The sequence below is a fragment of the Enhydra lutris genome, unplaced genomic scaffold, assembly GCF_002288905.1.
Source record: "Enhydra lutris kenyoni isolate GAN:26980312 unplaced genomic scaffold, ASM228890v2 scaffoldscaffold16, whole genome shotgun sequence".
Taxonomy (NCBI): domain Eukaryota; kingdom Metazoa; phylum Chordata; class Mammalia; order Carnivora; family Mustelidae; genus Enhydra; species Enhydra lutris.
Window position 1 is genome coordinate 19,000,908 of NW_019154100.1, and position 20,713 is coordinate 19,021,620.

At 35.0% G+C, this 20,713-nt stretch overlaps 1 protein-coding gene across 6 annotated transcripts in view; it reads right to left on the reverse strand.

Moving 5' to 3' along the window:
- The window catches only part of LOC111147234 (sorting nexin 13), a 136,844-nt gene that overhangs the window by 40,478 nt on the left and 75,653 nt on the right, over positions 1-20,713 (reverse strand). For all 6 annotated transcript variants that reach the window (XM_022503153.1, XM_022503151.1, XM_022503152.1 and 3 more), the window contains exons 9-13: positions 17,939-18,022; positions 14,341-14,479; positions 13,878-13,966; positions 9,560-9,659; positions 7,958-8,151 (exon numbers count right to left, since the gene is read on the reverse strand). In XM_022503153.1, the coding sequence (XP_022358861.1) occupies positions 7,958-8,151; positions 9,560-9,659; positions 13,878-13,966; positions 14,341-14,479; positions 17,939-18,022 (606 nt within the window). The remainder of the gene's footprint in view (positions 1-7,957; positions 8,152-9,559; positions 9,660-13,877; positions 13,967-14,340; positions 14,480-17,938; positions 18,023-20,713) is intronic.

Consider the following 20,713-nt stretch of genomic DNA (forward strand, 5'->3'; position numbering starts at 1 on the left):
TTTTTTTCTTTTAAAGATTTCATCCATCTATTTAACAGACAGAGACCACAAGTAGGTAGAGAGGCAGGCAGAGAGAGAGGAGGAAGCAGGCTCCCCACTGAGCAGAGAGCCCGATGTGGGGCTCGATCCCAGGACTCTGAGATCGTGACCTGAGCCGAAGGCAGAGGCTTTAACCCACTGAGCCACCCAGGCGCCCCTAAAATGCCCTTTTCAAACATTTCAACATAATGGATATCACTAAAAGTTATTACCTCTCTTTCTGAAGGAAAATGGGTTTTAAAACACAGAGGTCATTTAAACTTGTGAGACCAAAGGTGAATTCCAACTAAATTATAGTTTTAGTAAAGAAACTAAGAAAATCCTGTTAAGCTAACTATCTCCTTCTTATGGTATTTTTTTGAGTTCTCAACCATCTCATTTCAAAAAAAATTAGTCCTTCTTTGACAAATTGAGGTTTCTTTGTAGCCTATACATACACAACTCAGGACAATCTATCCTTTTCAAGGTTCCTTTTAATCTCTTCAAAGATTAGTTGAGAGTAATTTATTTATAAATTTATTTATAAATTTCTATTTACTGTAATTCTTTTCCATATTTGTTTTTAATGTATTTTCAAATTAGGGGACACTATTCTTACCACATTCTTTGAAAATATGACTTCACTGTATGTCAGTATTTTAGCATCTTTTCTATGGCTGGCAACAATCATAGCCATGTTGAAGCAAATGTCTAAGGAAGTTATTTTGTGACATTTTTATACTGTCAAAAATCTCACTGTTGGGGCACTTGGGTGGCTCAGTTGGTTGAATGTCTGACTTTGGTTCTGGTCAAGATCTCAGGGTCCTAGGATCAAGCCCCGAATTGGTCTCCCTGATCAGCAGAGAGTCTGCTCCTCTCTCTGCCTCTGTTGCTCCCCCTGCTTGTGCTGTCAAATAAATAAATGACTCTTAAAAACAACAACAACAACAAAAAACAACCTCATTGTTTCTGATGTTTTGAAGAAACTAAAAATTGACCAAAAACTTTATTATGAAAACCTCAGTATCACAGGTAAGCGAGTGATACCCTATTTTAGCAGTGTTGTATAGAAGGAATATATGATATTTAGCAGGTAAGATCTTTTCATTTTCTTTGGTAAGAACTTTATGGACTGAAAAGAATTTGTTAAAATTTACATTTGTACTGTGTGCTATAGCTTCTGGGCCTTTTGGCTAAGATCAAATGCACTGTTTGCTAAATATACAAATATATGAGCAAAGTTTGTTTTATTTTTTCTGCAATTTATTAAAATCTTAGAAATCAAGAAGATATCTAAAACTCCCATTTTTTTCAAATCAAAGTACCAAACACCAATGGAAAATACACTCTCATTGCCACAATCTGATGTAACACGATGTACTACAGAAAGCAAGATTGCTGGTTAAGATCTACCAGAGTAAGGTCTAAATTTCAAAGGGCCACCAATTCCTTTCAGTCCATAAACTTCTTACCAAAGGCACCCAAAATTAATTCTAGTTTTAAAAAGCAAGCAAGTGGGGTGCCTGGGTAGCTCAGTCCTTCAATGTCTTCCTTTGGTTCAGGTCATGATCCCAGTCCTGGGATGGAGTCCCAATCAGGCTCCTTGCTCAGTGGGCAGCCTGCTCCTCCCTCTGCCAGCCACTCCCCCCTGCTCTCTCTCTCTCTCTCTGACAAATAAGTAAACAAAATCTTAAAAAAAAAAAAAAGGGAGAGGCTAATGTGTGTTCACTTGTGTAGTATGCCCAAGCTAATTCACTTAATAGCCACTACTTTTAACTGACCAGTGAAGTCTTTTGGGGAGATGAAAAAAACTTTTTACTGACTTAAAATTATTTGCAAAATTCAGTTTCCAAATTTGCTTTTATACCCCCTTCTCCACCAAGATCAATCCCAAAACATTTTTTGCACATCATGCAGTCAGTATGCTTTATTTTGGTTATTTACTCTCCCTAACCCAGGTGTAAGAGTCCTTCCATCTGTCATTAAAATGATTTAGTCCTTCAGCCTCTTCTATTGGCAATGTCTGGGTAATGCTCATGTTGGTACCATAATCATTCTCATTTTCATTATCTGAACTTTTAGAAAACATGGTTAAAATATTCATAATGTTAAAAATTTAAAAGTCCCATCACAATACAAAGCACAGGACAGGAAAAGCAAAAAGATGAATAGTTAACATTCATGGTAACAATGCACTTAAGCCGTACATGGAGTGCTACACGATGGAGAATTCATTACTGTGAAGAGTAAATAATGACTGCCAATAGTAGAAGGTAAGGGAAAAAGACAGCAATGACTACCGAAGGAGAGAAATCCACGCCACAGTCATCTGACACTAAAATGCTGCCTTTAGCACTGAATTCTGGAATTACGTATGGATTTTGCATTTTTTCTCAATCTTCTCCACCCACTGCTAAAATGTGGGACTTACAGTATCTTGGAGAAGGGTTTCCCAAGACTTAGGATATTTTTCAAAGCTTTAAAAAAATATTAACTTCAAAAACATAACAAACTCACAGTTAATTTCTCACTAGAAATAATGAAAGCCAGAAAACAATGAAATACTATCTTTAAAATGCTGAAAAAAACCCGACTTAATAACTATTATTTTATTTTTCCAGTATTAACTGTAATCCATTCAACTGGACTACATATAACAGAGCTGACTCTACAGCCTACTTTAAAAATTAACATAGAAAGACTTAGATATACACACTATAGCTGTGTTTTTAAACAGCAGAAACTCTTGAATGTGTTCAGGCAGAAATATGAACAGCAATATTCATAGCAAAAATACAACAGAAAAGAAGGGGAAACAAACCAAACTGCTCATAAATATTTTTGAAGGTAGGGGCGCCTGGGTGGCTCAGTGGGTTAAAGCCTCTGCCTTCGGTTCAGGTCATTATCCCAGGGTCCTGGGATCGAACCCCACATTGGGCTCTCTGCTCAGCAGGGAGCTTGCTTCCCCCTCTCTGTCTCTGCCTGCCTCTCTGCCTACTTGTGAGCTCTGTCAAATAAATAAATAAAATCTTTAAAAAAATATTTTTGAAGGTAAATAAACTCTTGGACTTCAGTGCAAATGAATTACACTTACATAAATTAACATGTATAAAATTCAATATAATAATGAGGGGAATAAAAGCAAGGCATATAGTCCATTCCATTTATAGAAAGGTTAAAAAAAGCTAAGCAAGATACTGCTTTAGAATATATATGTATAGTAAAATGGTATGGGAAAGCAAGTGAATAATTATAGAAAACTGAGTTCATCCAGAAATAGGAAAACAGACAAACAAGACAGGTGAAACAGGTGAAGAATATACTAAGGATCTTCAAAAGCACAGTACATGTTCTTTTTCTTTAGCCAGATGGGATATACAAATGTGTCTGTTTCATCCTTTAGAATATGCACTCTTTTAAAAGTATGATATATTTCATTTGGCCAAAATAGCAAATGGACTAATGAGCAGTTTTCAAATAAAATTCACACTTAAAATTCAAATACAAGGGCACCTGGGTAGCTTAGCCAGTGAAGTATCTGCCTACGGCTCAGGTCATGATCGCAGGTTCCTGGGACTGAGTCCCACACCAAGCTCCCTGCTCAGTGGGGAGTGTGCTTCTCCCTCTCTTCCCTGTTCACGTTGTCTTTCACTATCTCTCTTGCTTTCTCTCTCTCTCTCTCTCTCTCTCTAATAAATAAAAATAAAATCTTATTTTTAAAAGTTCAAACACAATTTTTGTGCTAGTATGTATAAATTCGAAGGTACTAAATAGCATAGCCATTACAAATACTGGAGTATGAGGAATCTTGAGGATTGTTGTGTCCATATTCATGAGCAATATTGGTCTGTAGTCTCCATGATGTCTCTGTTTGGTGTTGGTATCAGAATGACAGTTTCGTCTTGCCATTTGCGACAACGTGGATGGAACTAGAGGGTATTATGCTGAGTGAAATAAGTCAATCAGAGAAAGACAACTATCATATGATCTCCCTGATATGAGGAAGGGGAGATGCAACGTGGGGGGTTTGGGGGTAGGAAAAGAATAAATGAAACAAGATGGGATCAGGAGGGAGACAAACCATAAGAGACTCTTAATGTCATAAAACAAACTGAGGGTTGCCAGGGGGTAGGGAGAGGGTGGTGGGATTATGGACATTGGGGAGGGTATGTGCTATGGTTAGTGCTGTGAAGTGTGTATACCTGGAGATTCACAGATCTGTACCCCTGGGGCTAATAATACATTATATGTTAATAAAAAAATTTAAAAATTAAAAAAAAAAAAAAAAACAAAAAACAACAAAAAAAAAAAAAAAAAAAAAAAAAGAATGAGTTTCTCAATCTGTGTCTTTCAAGACATTTGCCCATATCATTTAAGTTGTCTAATTTGTAGTGTAAAGTTGTTTATATTTGCATTTAGTCTTTTTGATTTCCATAGGGTTGGTGATGATGCCTTCTGTTTGATTCATGATTTTGGTATCTGTGACTTTTTTTCTTTTTTCTTGGCCAAGCTGGCTAAAGGTTTGTCAATTTTAAAGAATCAGCTTTTGGTTGTATTGATTTTCATTACTGTTTTTCTGTTTTCCATTTCATGGATATCCATTCTGATCTTTCCCACTTCCTTCCTTCAGTTTTCCTTGAATTTATTTTGCTATTCCTCTTCTAGTTTAAGGTGAAAATGTAAATTTGTTTCAAGATCTTTCTTCTTTCTAACTAGGCATTTAAAGTTACATATTTCTCTATAAGCACTGTGGTAATTGCATCCCATAAATTTTGATACACTGTGTTCTCGTTTCCATTCAATTCAAAATACCTCCTAATTTCCTTCTGATTTCTTTTGACCCAGAGACTATTTTGAAATGTGTTAATTTTTAAGAATTTATAATTTCTCAAAACTCCTTCTGTTAATTACTAATTAATTCTACTATGATAAAAGGACATACTTTTGTATGATTTCAACACTTTTATTTTTTTTATTTTTATTTTTTTTAAAGATTTTATTTATTTATTTGACAGGCAGAGATCACAAGTAGGCAGAGAGGCAGGCAGAGAGAGAGAGGAGAAAGCAGGCTCCCCGCGGAGCAGAGAGCCCCAAACACTTTTAAATTCAGATTTTATGGCCTAGCAAAGGGTCTAGGGTCTATCTAACCCAGACAATGTTTCATGTAAGCTTGAAAATAATGTGTATTCTCTGCTGTTCTTAGGGAAAGTATTCTATAGATGTGCGGGTTTGATAGTGGTTTATAGTTCTATAGTGGTTTATAGTGGTTTATAGTGTTCTATAGTGCTCTTCATTTACTGTGTATCTTTGACCAAAGAAGAATCTTTGGTCATTCTATCTTTGAATCTTTGACAGTCTATCTAATGTTCTATCACTACTGAAGTCTTCAATAGCCACCTGTTGTTGAATTGTCTATTTCTCTCTTCAATTCTGTCAGGTTTTGTCCTATGTATGTGGAGGTTTTGTTGTTTATAACTGTTTTTTTTTAACGGTAAATCAAGGATCAATTGACCTTTTTATCATTATAAAATGTTTTTTCTATTAATAATTTTTGTTTTAAAATCTATTGTCTAATATTAGATAGCTACTCCAGCTCTGTTTTGGTTACTGTATGCATTGTTTATCTTTTTCCATTCTTATACTTTCAATCTTTTGTATCCTTGAATCTAGAGTATGTGTGACTTTGAGTCTTGACTTTGTCACCAGTATTTGCATGACCTTGGCAAAGTTAATTCAATTTTCTAAACATGAGCTTCTTTACTTATAACACAAGAATAGTAATATACAAAAAGATTGTTATCAAGATTAAATGAGACAAGGTTTGCAAGTAGTTCTGCCTAATATGAGTAATGAATATTCAGAAGTATTACAAAAATTATTACTGAGAAACATTCGTTAGATTACTCCTTTCTGCCCATGGATGCTGCTGAGTAAGCTTCGTTCAAGTCTCCACTCCCACCACCATCATGTCTAAGTCAGGGTCTCCCAAAGAGCCTGAACAGATGCGGAAGCTCTTTATTGGAGCTGTGAGCTTTGAAACCGATGAGAGTCTGAGGAGCCATTCTGAGCAATGTGGAATGTGTGGTAATGAGATATCCAAACACCAAGGGCTCCAGAGGCTTTGGGTTTGTCACATATGCCCCTGTGGAGGAGGTGGATGCAGCCATGAACGCAAGGCCACACAAGGTGGATGGAAGAGTTGTGGAACCAAAGAGGGCTGTCTCAAGAGAAGATTCTCAAAAACCTGGTGCCCACTTAACTGTGAAAAAGATTTTTCTTTTTCAAAGACGACACGAAAGAATATCATCTAAGAGATTACATTTGAACAGTAGGGGAAAATCAAAGAAACTGAGATCATGACTGACTGAGGCAGTGTGTAACCATCCCTCAGAACAATGTACTGACCAAACACACTTGAACATGTACCAGCAATAGGCCTCTGTGGGAGAGGATGATATACATCCTTGAAGCCCAAGCAGCTGGGAACACCCAGCCTGATTCTTTTTTCTGTTACCTCCCCTTCTCTAGAGATCATCTGTAGTTAATTAGATGATTCCTTTAAATGTGTTTACTCAACCACAGATCCTATACTGCTTGATCAGGCATATCTTGCTTGCTTGTTGATTGTTATCTGTATCTAATAAGTATGGGACTGAGGAGTTGTTCTGGGATGCAGTCTTCTCAATTGCCAACCCTTGCTCCCGTTCCCTTAACGCTGACTTTGTTCGTGCCCCATTCTTCTCCCGCGTGCATTTGGAAAGTGGCAAGTGGTCATTGGAAAGCAGCAGCAGTGGCAAAAAGAGGAGTTCTGCTTTGTAACATTTGATGACTATGACTCTGTAGACAAGACTGTCATTCAAAAATACCATACTTTGAATGGCTACAACTGTGAAGAATGGAAAGCCCTATCTAAGCAAGAGATGGCTAGTGCTTCATCTACACGAAGAGGTCTAAGTGGTTCTGGAAACTGCTGGTGGTCATGGAGGTGGTTTTGGTGGGAATGACAACTTTGGTGATGGAGGGAACTTCAGTGGTCAAGGTGGTTTTTGGGTGGCAGTCGAGGCGGTGGTGGATAAGGTGGCAGTTGGGATGGCTATCACAGATTTGGTAATGATGGAAGCAACTTTGGAGGCTGCAGAAGCTGTAATGATTTTGGCAATTACAACAATCAATCCTCAAATTTTGGACCCATGAAAGAGCAAATTTTGGAGGCAGAAGTTCTAGCCCCTATGGTGGTAGAGGCCAATACTTTGCTAAACCACGAAACCAAGGTAGCTATGGTGGTTCCAGCAGCACAAATAGCTACAGCAGTGGCAGAAGGTTTTAATTACTGCCAGGAAACAGCTTAGCAGGAGAGGAGGGCCAGAGAGCTGACAGGGAAACTACAGGTTATAAAGATTTGTGAACTGAGCCAAACACAGGGGTAGCAGGGCCTAGCTGCTTCAAAGAAGACATGTTTTAGACAATACTCATGTGTATGTACAAAAAGTTCAAGGACTGTATTTGTGACTAATTGTATAACAGGTTATCATAGTTTCTGTTCTGTGGAAAGTGTAAAGCATTCCAACAAAGGGTTTTAATGTAGTTTTTTTTTTGCATCCTTGCTGTTGATTGCTAAATGTAATAGTCTGATCATGCTGAATAAATGTGTCTTTAAAAAATATATTATTACTGGGGTCGCCTGGGTGGCTCAGTGGGTTAAAGCCTCTGCCTTTGGCTAAGGTCATGATCCCAGGGTCCTGGGATCGAGCCCCGCATCGGGCTCTCTGCTCAACGGGGAGCCTGCTTCCCCCTCTCTCTCTGCCTGCCTCTCTGCCTCCTTGTGATTTCTGTCTGTCAAATAAATAAATAAATCTTTAAAGAAAGAAAAAATATATATATATTATTACTAATGTTACTACCAAAGAAGATAAAAAAACTAATCAAAACAGAGACTCACCTTTTCTGATAAATACTGTTCATATATTCCAACAGCAGCTGCTCTTAAGAGACCTTTGGTTTGGTTGGTTTGATGTTTTCCATCTTTCTGACGACTTAATAAAACTTCGAGTTGCTGTTGGGCTGTAACTCGGTATCCTTCTACTGTCATCCAGAAGAAGAGATGTGCTTGACCTCCAGTTTGCTGCATGTAATCTACCAAACAAAATCCATAACAACATAGATATTAATGTTACATATTTTTGGATGCATGTAGCCATGCAAGTTAAGAAGGATTAAAGTTTCAAATACTTAAAACTCTACATTTTCAAACTGTTAAGAAATGCTTAAGATGAAGAATGCTTACATCACAAATTGGTTAGGTTAAAAAGACCACAGTTATGTAGAAAACACAAATGGATGCACGCATTTTTTTTTAAATCTCATTTTTCACGATAAAATTTCTAGGAGATAAAATTACTACAGAAGGCTTCATCAGAAAGAAACTACTTCAGGAATATTTGGCTTCTGTTCTCAATAAAGATTACTGATTATAATATTAATATTCTCACAAATATTAAAAGTAAGGATTAGGATCTTCAATAAGCCATGCATTTATGTTTTTGGTCATGAAAATGAAGAATCAGGAAGGTTTACTGAAAATGTCCTCCAGATAAAAAGCAGTTTTGATGTATAGTTGACCCCTGAATAATGCGGGTTAGATTAGGGGCACAACTCACCATGGACTCAAAAATCCATGTATAATTCCTAACTTCCCAAAACCGTAACTACTAATAGTCTACTACTGACTGGAAGCCTTCCCGATTATATAAACATTTAACACATACAACATTCTGTATGTACTATATTCTTAAAGTAAGCTAGAGAAGAAAATGTTAAGAGAATCATAAGGAAAATACATTTGTATTACTATACTGTATTTATCGAATACAATCTGTATAAATAAGTGAATCTGCACAGTTCAAATCCATGTTGTTCAAAGGTCAGATATAATATTAACAAAATTAGTAAATATTTATATGTATTAAAATGATATAAAAACAAAGACCTATTCATGCACAAAGTGATACAAACTTTAAAAACAATGTCTGGGGGTGCCTGGGTGGCTCAGTGGGTTAAGCCTCTGCCTTCGGCTCAGGTCATGATCTCAGGGTCCTGGGATCGAGCCCTGCATCGGGCTCTCTGCTCGGCAGTGAGCCTGTTTCCCCCTCTCTCTACCTGCCTCTCTGCCTACTTGTGATCTCTCTCTCTCTCTCTCTCTCTGTCAAATAAATAAATAAAATCTTAAAACAAACAAACAAACAAACAATGTCTGTTGCTGATAAAGAACTCTTTCTCGGATAATTTAAATTCATAGAATCTGCTAGAATTTAAATAAGTCATTTAACAAATGCACATTTAAGTTATAATAAGCATTTCTTTCCTTCTAAACAAAATAAATCTCTACCTCTATGATTTCCAAAAAAGGGAACACTTCAGAGAATGGAGAGTGGAGGAAAGATATATTTGGTATGTTTAATATCAGATATTTAAAGTTTAGTAGTATTTACAATTATTAAAAATTTCGAGGGCTGTTTTATTTTCATAAAACGGATTTACCTACCCATAAAAAATTGTAGTGCAACATTGTCTACAAGAATGCTGTCCAAAGGGACTGTGCAAAGTTTCCCAAAGTTTGCTGCCAGTTTCACAGTATTTATTTCCTAAGTGAAAAGTAAATGCAGGTCAATATTTCATCTACTCATGCATTAGGTTAAAGATCTTTTCATAGATATAAAAATGTTAAACTAAAATGGAATAAAAATAAAGTTTTTTCTTTTCTTTCTCCTTCATGTGGGTTCCCAACAGTCCCAGCCTAGAGAATTTCCTAATTAATAGCTGCTTAGTAAATATGCATTGAAAGTATGATAAGCATTTACTTCTTTCATTATAAAATAATTCTGAATTACTAGAATTTCAAATATTCTCTACTTCTACATATTCCAAATGAAAATGAACATTTTAGGAGCTAAAGGGGATGTCTGGAATGCTTACAATGTCCAAGAATAAATAAATCCCAACATGTTCAAGTACAGACTGAAGTCTATTCACTGAGAAAACAGAAAATATTCCAAAAGAGTAATTTTTCTCCTGAGAGAGTAAAAACTCTACCATCTTTCATTAAAAATATGCTTCTTCTCAGACGACCTAAACAGTAAATTAAATTTAGTTTTCAAAGTCAAAAAGCAAGGTAACTACCTACACATGAAAAAACACAGAAAAGCAAAACAAAACATGGGTTCAAAATTTAGACAGTCTAGAGATGCCTGGGTGGCTCAGTCAGTTAAGCATCTGCCTTCAGTTCAAATCATAATCCCAGGGTCCTGGGGTCGAGCCCCGCATTGGGCTCCCTGCTCAGTAAGGAGCCTGCTTCTCCCTCTGCCTGCCACTCCTCCTACTTGTGCTCTCTCTTCTCTCTCTCTGACAAATAAATAAATAAAATCTTCAAAAAAAAAATTTATAGAGAATCCACATGTCAAGCACTGTGCTATGTACTTTATACACATTATTCTCCACAACAATCCTATTGGATAAATATCACCCACCTCACTTAAGAGATAAAAAAGCTGAAATCAGAAAGACTGCCTATGATTACAGAGCTGCCAAGAATGACTCAGTGTTTTCAAAGCCTGCAGCCTCTTCCATAAAACCCGAATGTTTCTGTGTCACCAGTTTCTCTGTATTCCTAAATCCCTATCTCACAATCCTCTATTTAAAAAATAAAGATCAGAGGCGCCTGGGTGGCTCAGTCGGTTAAAGTTTCCCTTCAGCTCAAGTCATGATTCCAGGGTCCTGGGATTGAGTCCCCTGTTGGGCTCCTTGCTCAGTGGGGAGCCTGCTTCTCCCTCTACCTCTGCTCCCCTGAACCTCGCTCATGTGCTCCATCTCCCTCTTGCTCTGTTCTCTGTCAAATAAATTAATAAAATCTTAAAAAAAAAAAAAAAGAAGAAGAAGAAAGATCAGAAGGTTCTTCTGAAAGTTAGGGTGCCTTAATTAGGGGCAGATACTAAATTAGATGTAGTTAATACATAATGGAGAAGAAAAAGAACTTGAGAAAAGGGGAAAACTTCCTCTCTAATTAGTATTTCCCTTCATACAAATACTGTATAAATAGATAACTGACTTAAAATGTCTGGCATAAAGCAACCTGGTGCCAGCACATGTTTTCTCCTAAGTCTTCTTTCGTCAAACTTACCACCTCTTTCTTTCCCAGAAGCAGCTCCACATATGAGATGTAGAAGAGTATTCATCGTAACTTTATTATTGTAATAAAAAAGATAAACAGCCTTCTAAGATTTCAAGATGAGTAGCACGGTTAAAAAACTTTATCTCTGTGGAGATTCTGACTTTTCTTCCCAAGTGAACTAATTAAAAAGGTAAAGCTTGAGACTCAAAAAAGAATTGACGGGCTTCAAAACAAGGTATCTAAATTTAAAGGGATCTGCTATCAAAAGATGCCTGAACACTGGGGCACCTGGGTGGCTCAATCAGTTGAGCATCCAACTCTTGATTTCAGCTCAAGACATTTACTCTGGGTCCTAGAAGCAAGCCTTGCATTGGGCTCCAAACTCTGGGGAGTCTGCTTGAAGATTATTTCTCTCTCTCCCTCTCTCTCTCTCAGCAATGCCCCCCTTCCCCGCTCCTATTCATGTGCTCTCTTGCTCTCAAAATAAATATTCTCCTATACTGAATGTGCATGAGTATATAATTTTAAAATACAGTTAACTGAAACAAAGACATACATACACATAAACTCAGGTATTAGACAAATGCGGGCCTCAAGTAATGAGTTGTAATTAATCCAGCAACTAAACTCAGTATTGATAAAAATCAGTCTTCTATTCCTTAAGAAACTTAAAATTTAAATACATTTTAAAATTACAAGCCCAGAGAGTCACAATAAATTTCCAAAAGAGAAAACCAGAAAAAAAATTGACTATACTGAAATCTAAGGTAGTAAAAAAAAGCTCTTTTCTGTTTCCAAGGCCCAAATCTCTGCTCTTCTCCAAACAGCTACCTATAATCACTGTTTCTAATTCATCTCTCTCCATTTTCTCCTGGACCAGTTCCAATAAGGGTTTCTCTCCACTACTCCAAAATGCTATTATCAGATCACCAATATTCTCCTGGTGGCAAATCAAATGGTCAATTCTAAGTCTTCATCTTACTGAACTTATTAGCAGCCTGAGACATACCTGATCTCTTACTTCCTTAAAAACTATAATTGGCTTCTGGAATATCACACTCCCAGGTTTTCCTTCAATTTCACCAATCACTTACTCTGTTTCTTTAGGTAGATCTTCCACTTTGTCTTAAACTCTAGTAACTATACTGCCTCTGGACTAAGTTCTTGATTATCTTCTTACATAAACTCACTGTCTTAGGTAACTCCATCCAGTGTCTTTACTTTAAATAAACATCTAATAATCCTAAGGACCCTCAAAGTTTAGGTCCATCACCAACCTTCCCCTTGAACTACAGTGCTTACCAGCTAGCAGGTCTATATGATTGTCAAATAAGGATCTCAAACTAAAACATCCAAAATTTGATTGTCACTTCTCAATCTCCTCTTTACTGTGTTATCTATTTTAGTAAGTAGCAACACTGTTCATGCAGTCAGGCCAGAAATTCTAGGAATCCTCCCTGAGTCCTTTTTTTTCCCCCCTCACTCCGTATTTAATCTATTAGCAAATCTGTTAGTACTACATCCAATTTCTAATTACTTCCTACAACCTCTGCAGACATCTCATACTGGACTAAACCAATCGTCTCCTAAATGATTTTTTAGTCTCCATTCTTATTCCCGCCAACTCTACCACAATTTCTAAACATCACAAAGACCCCAAGTGATTATTTTACCTCATAAGTCAGGTCATGTCACTTGCCAGCACAAATCTCCAACAGATTCCCATCACAATTAGAATTTTTTTAAAAATCAGGGCACCTGGGTGGCTCAGTGAGTTAAGCCTCTGCCTTCAGCTCAGGTCATGACCTCAGAGTCCTAGGATTGAGCCCCGCATCCAGCTCTCTGCTCAGGAGGGAGCCTGCTTCCCCCTCTCTCTGCCTGACTCTCTGCCTACTTGTGATCTCTCTCTCTCTGTCAAATAAATAAATAAAATCTTAAAAAAAAAAAAAAGAATTTTTAAAAAAATCTTACTATGGTAGATAAAACCATATATGATATAATACCTAAGGTTCTTCTCCAATTTTATTACTACTATCATCCTTTCTCATTCATTCCGTACCAGCCATGCTGACCTACTCTAACTCACCAAACATCTTCCTATCTCAGGACCTCTGCATATGATTTCACCTTTGCCTGAAAGATTCTTTTTAAAAAAAAAAAAAAAAAAAAAAATCTCAACACTTTCTCATCATTCTATCAGATTTCTCTAAGCTCAAATGTAACCAAATCACTTAGCATCTATCTAAAACATTCCTAGACATTCTCTATCTCTCTACTTTGCCTTACTTGTTATTTTTTATATTTACTTATTTTTAACATGTTTTTTAACATTATATAATAATTTATTTATTGGTTTATTTTTTGACTCTTCAACTAAAATATAAGTTCTCTGAAGAGAGAGCTTTTGCCTATTAGGTCCATCTAAAATGGCGCTCAATGTATAAAACTATGTAAGTGTTGAATTTTTAATAAAAAATGAAAAGATGAATAAATAAACCAATAAATAAAATCTTTAATTGCTGTAGCATTTTTCAGGAAATATTTTAATCTCTTTAGTTTTAACAAATACTTTTTTCTGCAAATCCTTTTGTGGAGGGCCGCGCTAGTTAATATTTCACATCTTGTCATTAGCTAGATATTTAAGTGAATATAAAGTATTTATAACTAAACATTAATTTTAAAGTACTTTACTTACTTTGCCTGACTGCAATCGCTGTATTCTTGAGTCACATACTTTCTTTACAAATAGTAAGCTATTTATTTGATTCTTGATAGTGTTGATATCTAAATACAAACAAATTGATTATGAGCTAGTGGTAATGTTATTTATGAAATACTTTAAACATGTATGTACTGTAATTTAACATGAACAGAGCAAATAATAAAAAAATAATCTGAAATTTTATAGTGAAATTATTTAATTAAAATTAAACCATGCCTATTACTTTTACTTTAGAGGTAATTACAGTATCAACAGCCTCACATTCAGAAAATTATAATACTTTTATTCTTAACACATATTAACATAATAAGAAGATTTAGACTTAGATAAGGTGAAAATAAATAATAGCATAAAGTGACATTTGGGTAAAGTTTTGTTTAAAGATAGAATAATGATTAAAGAAGTACACATTTCTGTACTTAAATGAATTACTTACCATCACCAACTGTATCTAGAGATCGAAGATACTGTAATTCTTCTGCTGCCTTATCTCTGACTGCTTCTAGCTCTCCAATATTGTCACTCAATTTAATAATGTTCATAAAGGCCTCATAGTTGCAATTAGAATCACGGATCTGAAAATAAAGTTTAAAAAACAGGTGGGAGAAGGACTCAGGAAAAAAAGAATCTTCAGGGTCTACCACATGCTAGGTAGGAACAATCTTATACCAAGTGTTTATGCAGTGCTTTTAAGAACACAAAATGAAAACCTCTGTACTCATGGTCCCAAAGAAAGGTAAAGGAGTAGAAGATGAGATTAGTGGCAGTGAAAGGTCAATCTGGTAGGGTACAGTACATGTGGTAGCTTCCATTCTGAGTGGAATGAAAAGTTATTGGAGGGTTTTAAACAGAAGAGTGGTGTTCTCTGACCTAAACTGAACAGAATCAATGTGATGACATAATTAACTGTTTTTTTTCCCCTAGCCACGTGCTGTTTAAGAACAGGAATGGGAGTTGAGAGTTGAGTTGAATTTAACCAGAGTGTGGCTTCATCAAAAATATAACAAAGTGAGACACAAAAAGTACTCGAGGATATTATAAAGTGACTAGCTGCTGTGACTGCCAACAAAACTTAAGTAAAGGAGTAAAGGAAGCAATGAAAAGGCAGCAGACTTGGGATACTGTACATTCTCTATAAGGAGTCAAAGAACTAGGGACTATAGAAGTCCAGAACTGGGAAAAAACTAGCTAATAAGCACACAAAAAGATGCTCAATATCATTGAGTCACCATGCATATTCAAGTTAACCACAACAAAACAGCAATGCCAAATGCTCATCAGAATGCAGAGAGATGGGGGATCTCAACTGGTGCTAGGGAAGTGCAAAATCAGAACAAAACTTCAGAAGACTACTCGGCAATTTCTTTCACTTTATGTAAGTTTTATTTCAATGATTAAAAAAAAGGTAGGTTATTAAAGACATGATTTTTCTAAGAACAATTAAGAAACTATTAAACAGCTGTCCATTTATCTGCTCTAGTTGAAAATAACAATATGAGGTAATTTATTCCACAGTAAGAGAGAAGACTCATTCTTAATTAGTTCGTATTTTTAAAAAAATACACATTTAGAGATGAATAATGCAAATCCATCCATACTATCTTTAGAAATGACTTAAAAACTATCGTTGGATAACACTAACATATTATAGAAGGAAGATATGTTACTCTAGACTGCTCTAAACTCTGCTGTTCAAATAGAAACGAACTATATGGTTAGATATTAATGTAACTGAACTAAGAATAAGAACTGAGCTCATTTTAATATTTATACCACCTATGGATACAAGGTTTTCCACACAATTAATGTCAAATACTAAACCAGACAACAAAGTAGGCTAAAGATCCTTTATTGATAAACTTTGCTCTTTTAAATATATTTTCTGATTCTATACTGCAAAATGAAATAAGGACCAATTCCTGTTCATTAATGAGAAAAAAGACCCAAGCATCATACACATACACAATAGTAGTATTAATCCAACTCTAGGGAGAACAAGTAAAGACACGGTGGTTTGAATTTCTTTTAGAGCATATTTTAAATTCCACCCCCTCAAATGTTTACACCATGTACTTAATTATATAGTTAATATAAATTCAGCAAAAGAAAAACTGAAAGCTGAAGAAAAATATATAGGAAAAAAATTATTCCTAATCCCAGGAGTGAGAGATAACCATAACTTTCTGTACCTTTTCTGTACCACAAATAAGATTATACAGTACTGTATCTTGATTAAGTTTAGTATAAAACATCCATTTTACTGTGTTCTAAAAAAATTTCCTAATACCATTTACCTTTATTTCATTACTGAAATGTTTTTGAATTTTACCTCTTTACCTAGTTTTTTAAAAATTACTTTTTTTATTATATAACTAATACTCCCTATTAAGTACAATATATACACAAGAGAAAAAATTAAAACATTCATAATCTTTCATAATCCTACATAATCTTAAGACTTCAAACAGTATATATACTATCAGAATTATACAGTCATTAATAAGAATATAATTACTCATATATTTGTTTTTTAAAAAGCATTCTCTACACACACATCACCTCTGGTTATCCTTTTCATATAAAAAATATAAACCTCTTGGGTGCCTGGGGTTAAGTGCCTTCTGTCAGGGCATGATCCTATGATCCTGGGGTCCTCAGATCAAGCCCCACAACAGGCTCTCTGCTTAGTTGGGAGTCTGCTACTCCCTCTGCCCCTTCCCCCCACTTATGATCTTGCTCTCTCACACACTCTCTCTCTCAAGTAAATAAATCTTTAAATATATATATATATATATATTAGCATTTTTTCATTATTCAAGATACACTACCATCATTCTTTTTAATGGCTTCATGTATTCTATTTTATCAATATGCCATAACTTATTAAACTAATCCTCCATGTAGAACACTTAAATTGCTTTCAATTTTTTAGTTTTAAAAGCAATGTTGCCATTAATGTCCTTAAATATAAATTGTTTCAAACTTACTTATTATTACTTAAGAATAAATTTCATGAGTACAACTCCTAACCAAAGGATATGCATTTTCAAAAATTTTAACTAGGCAGATACGCATGTTTTTAAAGCTTTCATAGAGCCCAACAGGACACTAAAAAAAATTGACAAAGGAAACGAAGAACCAGTTTTATGGCCTCCAAAAAAGGCTCTAGGAATACAAAGCTAACAAAACAATTTCTGCCTGCAGGTAACCCACAACCTGGTGGGAGAGAGAAAAACTGCTGCAGCAACAACACCAAAACAATGTCCAGTTTGATAATGGCTACTAGAAACAAAGAACAATAAATTCTTTCCTAAGAAAGCTAGACTGAGTTAATAGAAGACAACTGTGGTGAAGAAATTCTATTTCAAGAAAATGAATCAAAGATCTAGAAGCATATATCAAAGAACTCCCAGCAATAGCCCATTTACAACTCTTTCTTAACTATGAGTTTACTGAGGAAAAGCATATATAATCAATCACAAAAATAATTAGACCCAGTAAACTTAGTAATCACTAACCCTCTAATATGTCTGACAGATGAGAAAGCTAGGACTTACAGAAAACTAGCTACTCACACACACACTAAGCAACTTACAGAAACAAGTCTAGAACACACTTCCTCCCATTCTTAGTCCAGTGTTCCTTTTACCATACTTTCCTCCATTATACGGTACAAAAATGTAAAGTACATGCTATTTTAGTAGTTCAGACCACAAGCTCTGTTTAAAAGCAAACAGCAACTTTTTAAAATACTCCTCATCTATCCACTCAGGCAGTAAAATATCCTTTTCTTTTTAATTTAAATAAGTAGCAACAACACCAAAATTGTAACAGGATTATCTTATTAACAAACTTCTTAAAAAGAATTGGCTGCACGTTCAACATATTAGCAAACAGAAATACTAGAAATACAAAGATTATCTTTAAACATATTTTTACCTAATTTCTTTAATAAATTATTTCTTGATCATCCTGCTCTCCAAGTACTGTTTCTAAGTTTCAAAAAAACTGTCATAATTTTAGAAAGTACATACCATCCATATGATATATTGATTAATATAATCAGGATCACTGAGTTGATTTATTAATGGAAGAAGAATTCCTCGTGCAAGAATTTCCTGGACAAAAATTGTAAAAAAAACAAAAACAAATTTAACCTAATATATTTATCAAATCACTAGCATAATGTAAATAACACAATGCTGTTACTTAAGAAAGGTATGATACACGTAAAACCCGAAAGTCAACACACTCTTATAAAAAGATGAACTAATACACCTCAGTTAAAATAAGTGAGATGAAGCTACCTATACCAACCTGGATATATCTCCACAATGGCATCTAGAGTTGAGTGGAAAAAAGCAAAAGGGTAGCTCTATTATGTTAGCATTTACATCAATTTTTAAAAGGCAAAACATGGCACCATATGTATTTATGAATCCTTACGTCTATATTAGAAGTATAAAAATAAAAAACAAAAGGAAAAGATACACACCAATTTTAGAACAGTAGTTACCTTCAAGAGAGGAACAGAGCTACTATAGTAAAACATTAACATTGGCTAAATTTGGGTAGTTGGTACATAAATGTCTACTGTATTATTCTCTATACTTGTCTGTGTTTGAAATCTTTCCTAATAGAAAATAAAACAGTATGTTAATTATTCATCTTTCTCTAGAATAGATCCTCCCATTTTTTATAGCTGTTTATACTCCTACCTACTAAAATCCTGCTCTTCCTCCCAGGACTGACTACAGAATAAAATCTCCAACCAAATAAGCCTCGATCATTTCAGCTGAGTATTTTTGTATTTTCATTTTTAAAATATACCCATGCCCTGAATTTATGGGATTTGTCACTTATCATCCTCTATGTAATTGTCTGTTTTCTACTTCTCTAAAATACTACCACTATCTAGGAATGTTCTGCATATGAATGACACCTGTCAAGTGATCTACTAATTTGTCAACCTTCAAAACTATTTACTCAAGGTCATATTCCTCAACATGGCAGGCATTACATAAATAGTAAAGGGATGGAAATGAAGAGTTTAGTGCTGATTCTATTAATACCACAACTTCACCCATTATTAATCTTTATTCTTTTATGCATGCTGAAACATAAATCTATGAAATACCATTTCTAAAGAAAACTGGAAAGACTAAGTAACTGTAACTTTTACAGGATATTTTACTTTTCTAATGAAAGGGCTAATCTATTCCTTTTATCAAGATCTCTAACTTATCTGGTCCATTTTCTGATATAATCTCATAAAAGGCAGCCTTCACTTTATTTTCCTTTAGAGAGATATTTTATACAAACTCTACTTTTGTAAGCTGTGTAAGTCTCTGAAAACTATTACCAATGATGAATTAACATTTCCAAAAGGCACTCATGAAGGTTCCAGTAACTTTTTTTTAAATTATTTAATTACTTTCTTTTCTTCATATCTTTTAAGTAATCTCTACACCCAATGTGGGGCTCAACCTCACAACCCCAGATTAAGAGTAGCATGTTTTACCAAGAGGTGCCAGGTACCTCTTACTTATTTTTTATTTTTACTAATTAATTTTTTCAGTAATCTCTACATCTAATGTGGGATGGTTCCGTTAAGTTTTAGAAGTATCTTTTGAGACATCTTACAATCTCAAATTATAAGGAATTGTTTAGGGGTGCCCGGGTGGCTCAACTGTCAGCCATCTGACTTCAGCTCAGGTCATGATCCGATGATCTGAGGGTCCTGGAATCAAGCCCTGCATCAGGCTGCCTGCCCAGTGGGAAGCCTGCTTCTCCTTCTCCCACTCCTCCTGCTTGTATTCCCTCTCTCACTGTCTCTCTCTTCAAGTAAATAAATAAAATCTTTTTTAAAAGGAGAAGGAAGAGGAATTGTTTATTCTTTTAAGATTAGTTTTAGTCTCCAACTTCTTAAAAATTATATTATTTACATAATTCTTTCCTTCAAATTCTCTCTGGCCACATATGTTTTAAAGTGTGCTTTGTAAGGAGAAAATTCATAAACAAAACTATGTTTCTTGAAAGTTTCAAAGTAAGAAAAAAAAAAGCACATGGGGAATAACTGTGAATAAATTTAGTGCTTCTCATTAGTCAATGCAATTAGTCAGTCTTAGAAAATTACATTGATCTTCTAATTTGCCTCATGAAAGGGTCTGATTAGTCAAGATCTAATCATATGACTCAACAATTTCTATACAGGTTCTAGTGAGAGCTCTAAATATTCCAAAATAAGTAGCCATTTCCATGTAATTTCTACCTTAAGACAAGCACCAGCTGTCAAATATGAAGGCTGAAAAGCTACAAAGTCCCTGAGGCCATGAATCTTTAAATAAATAAAGCGTGGTAATGGACAGAAAGCAAGACAATTAAATAGCAATTACTGTAGTCAAATGCTATGATTTGTACAATTCCTATAAAAGATCCATATAAAGGAAAGAAGTAAGAACTCTTTGACCTGTTATTTAATCTGAACAAAACCATCTTTAGGAAAACTTAAATTACCAACAAAAGAAAACTGATAAAGAATTACCAAGTTAAAAGAGAAAAACCTGATTTGCTGAATGCAGGACTCTGTAATTACACAAAATCAGATTCAACCATACAGACAGACCAATCTACAGCAAAGCATATTTGCTCTTTAAATAACCCTACTTGCTTTAAATGATAATCTCATGTAACAAGGCAGATCTTCATTCATGTCTCCTAAGAGTCAGCTTCATCTTCGGGAGCTGCAGCAATATGTGCACCTTCAGCAAGGAGGGCAAAAAGTTTCCCCTCATTAAAACCAATTCTCT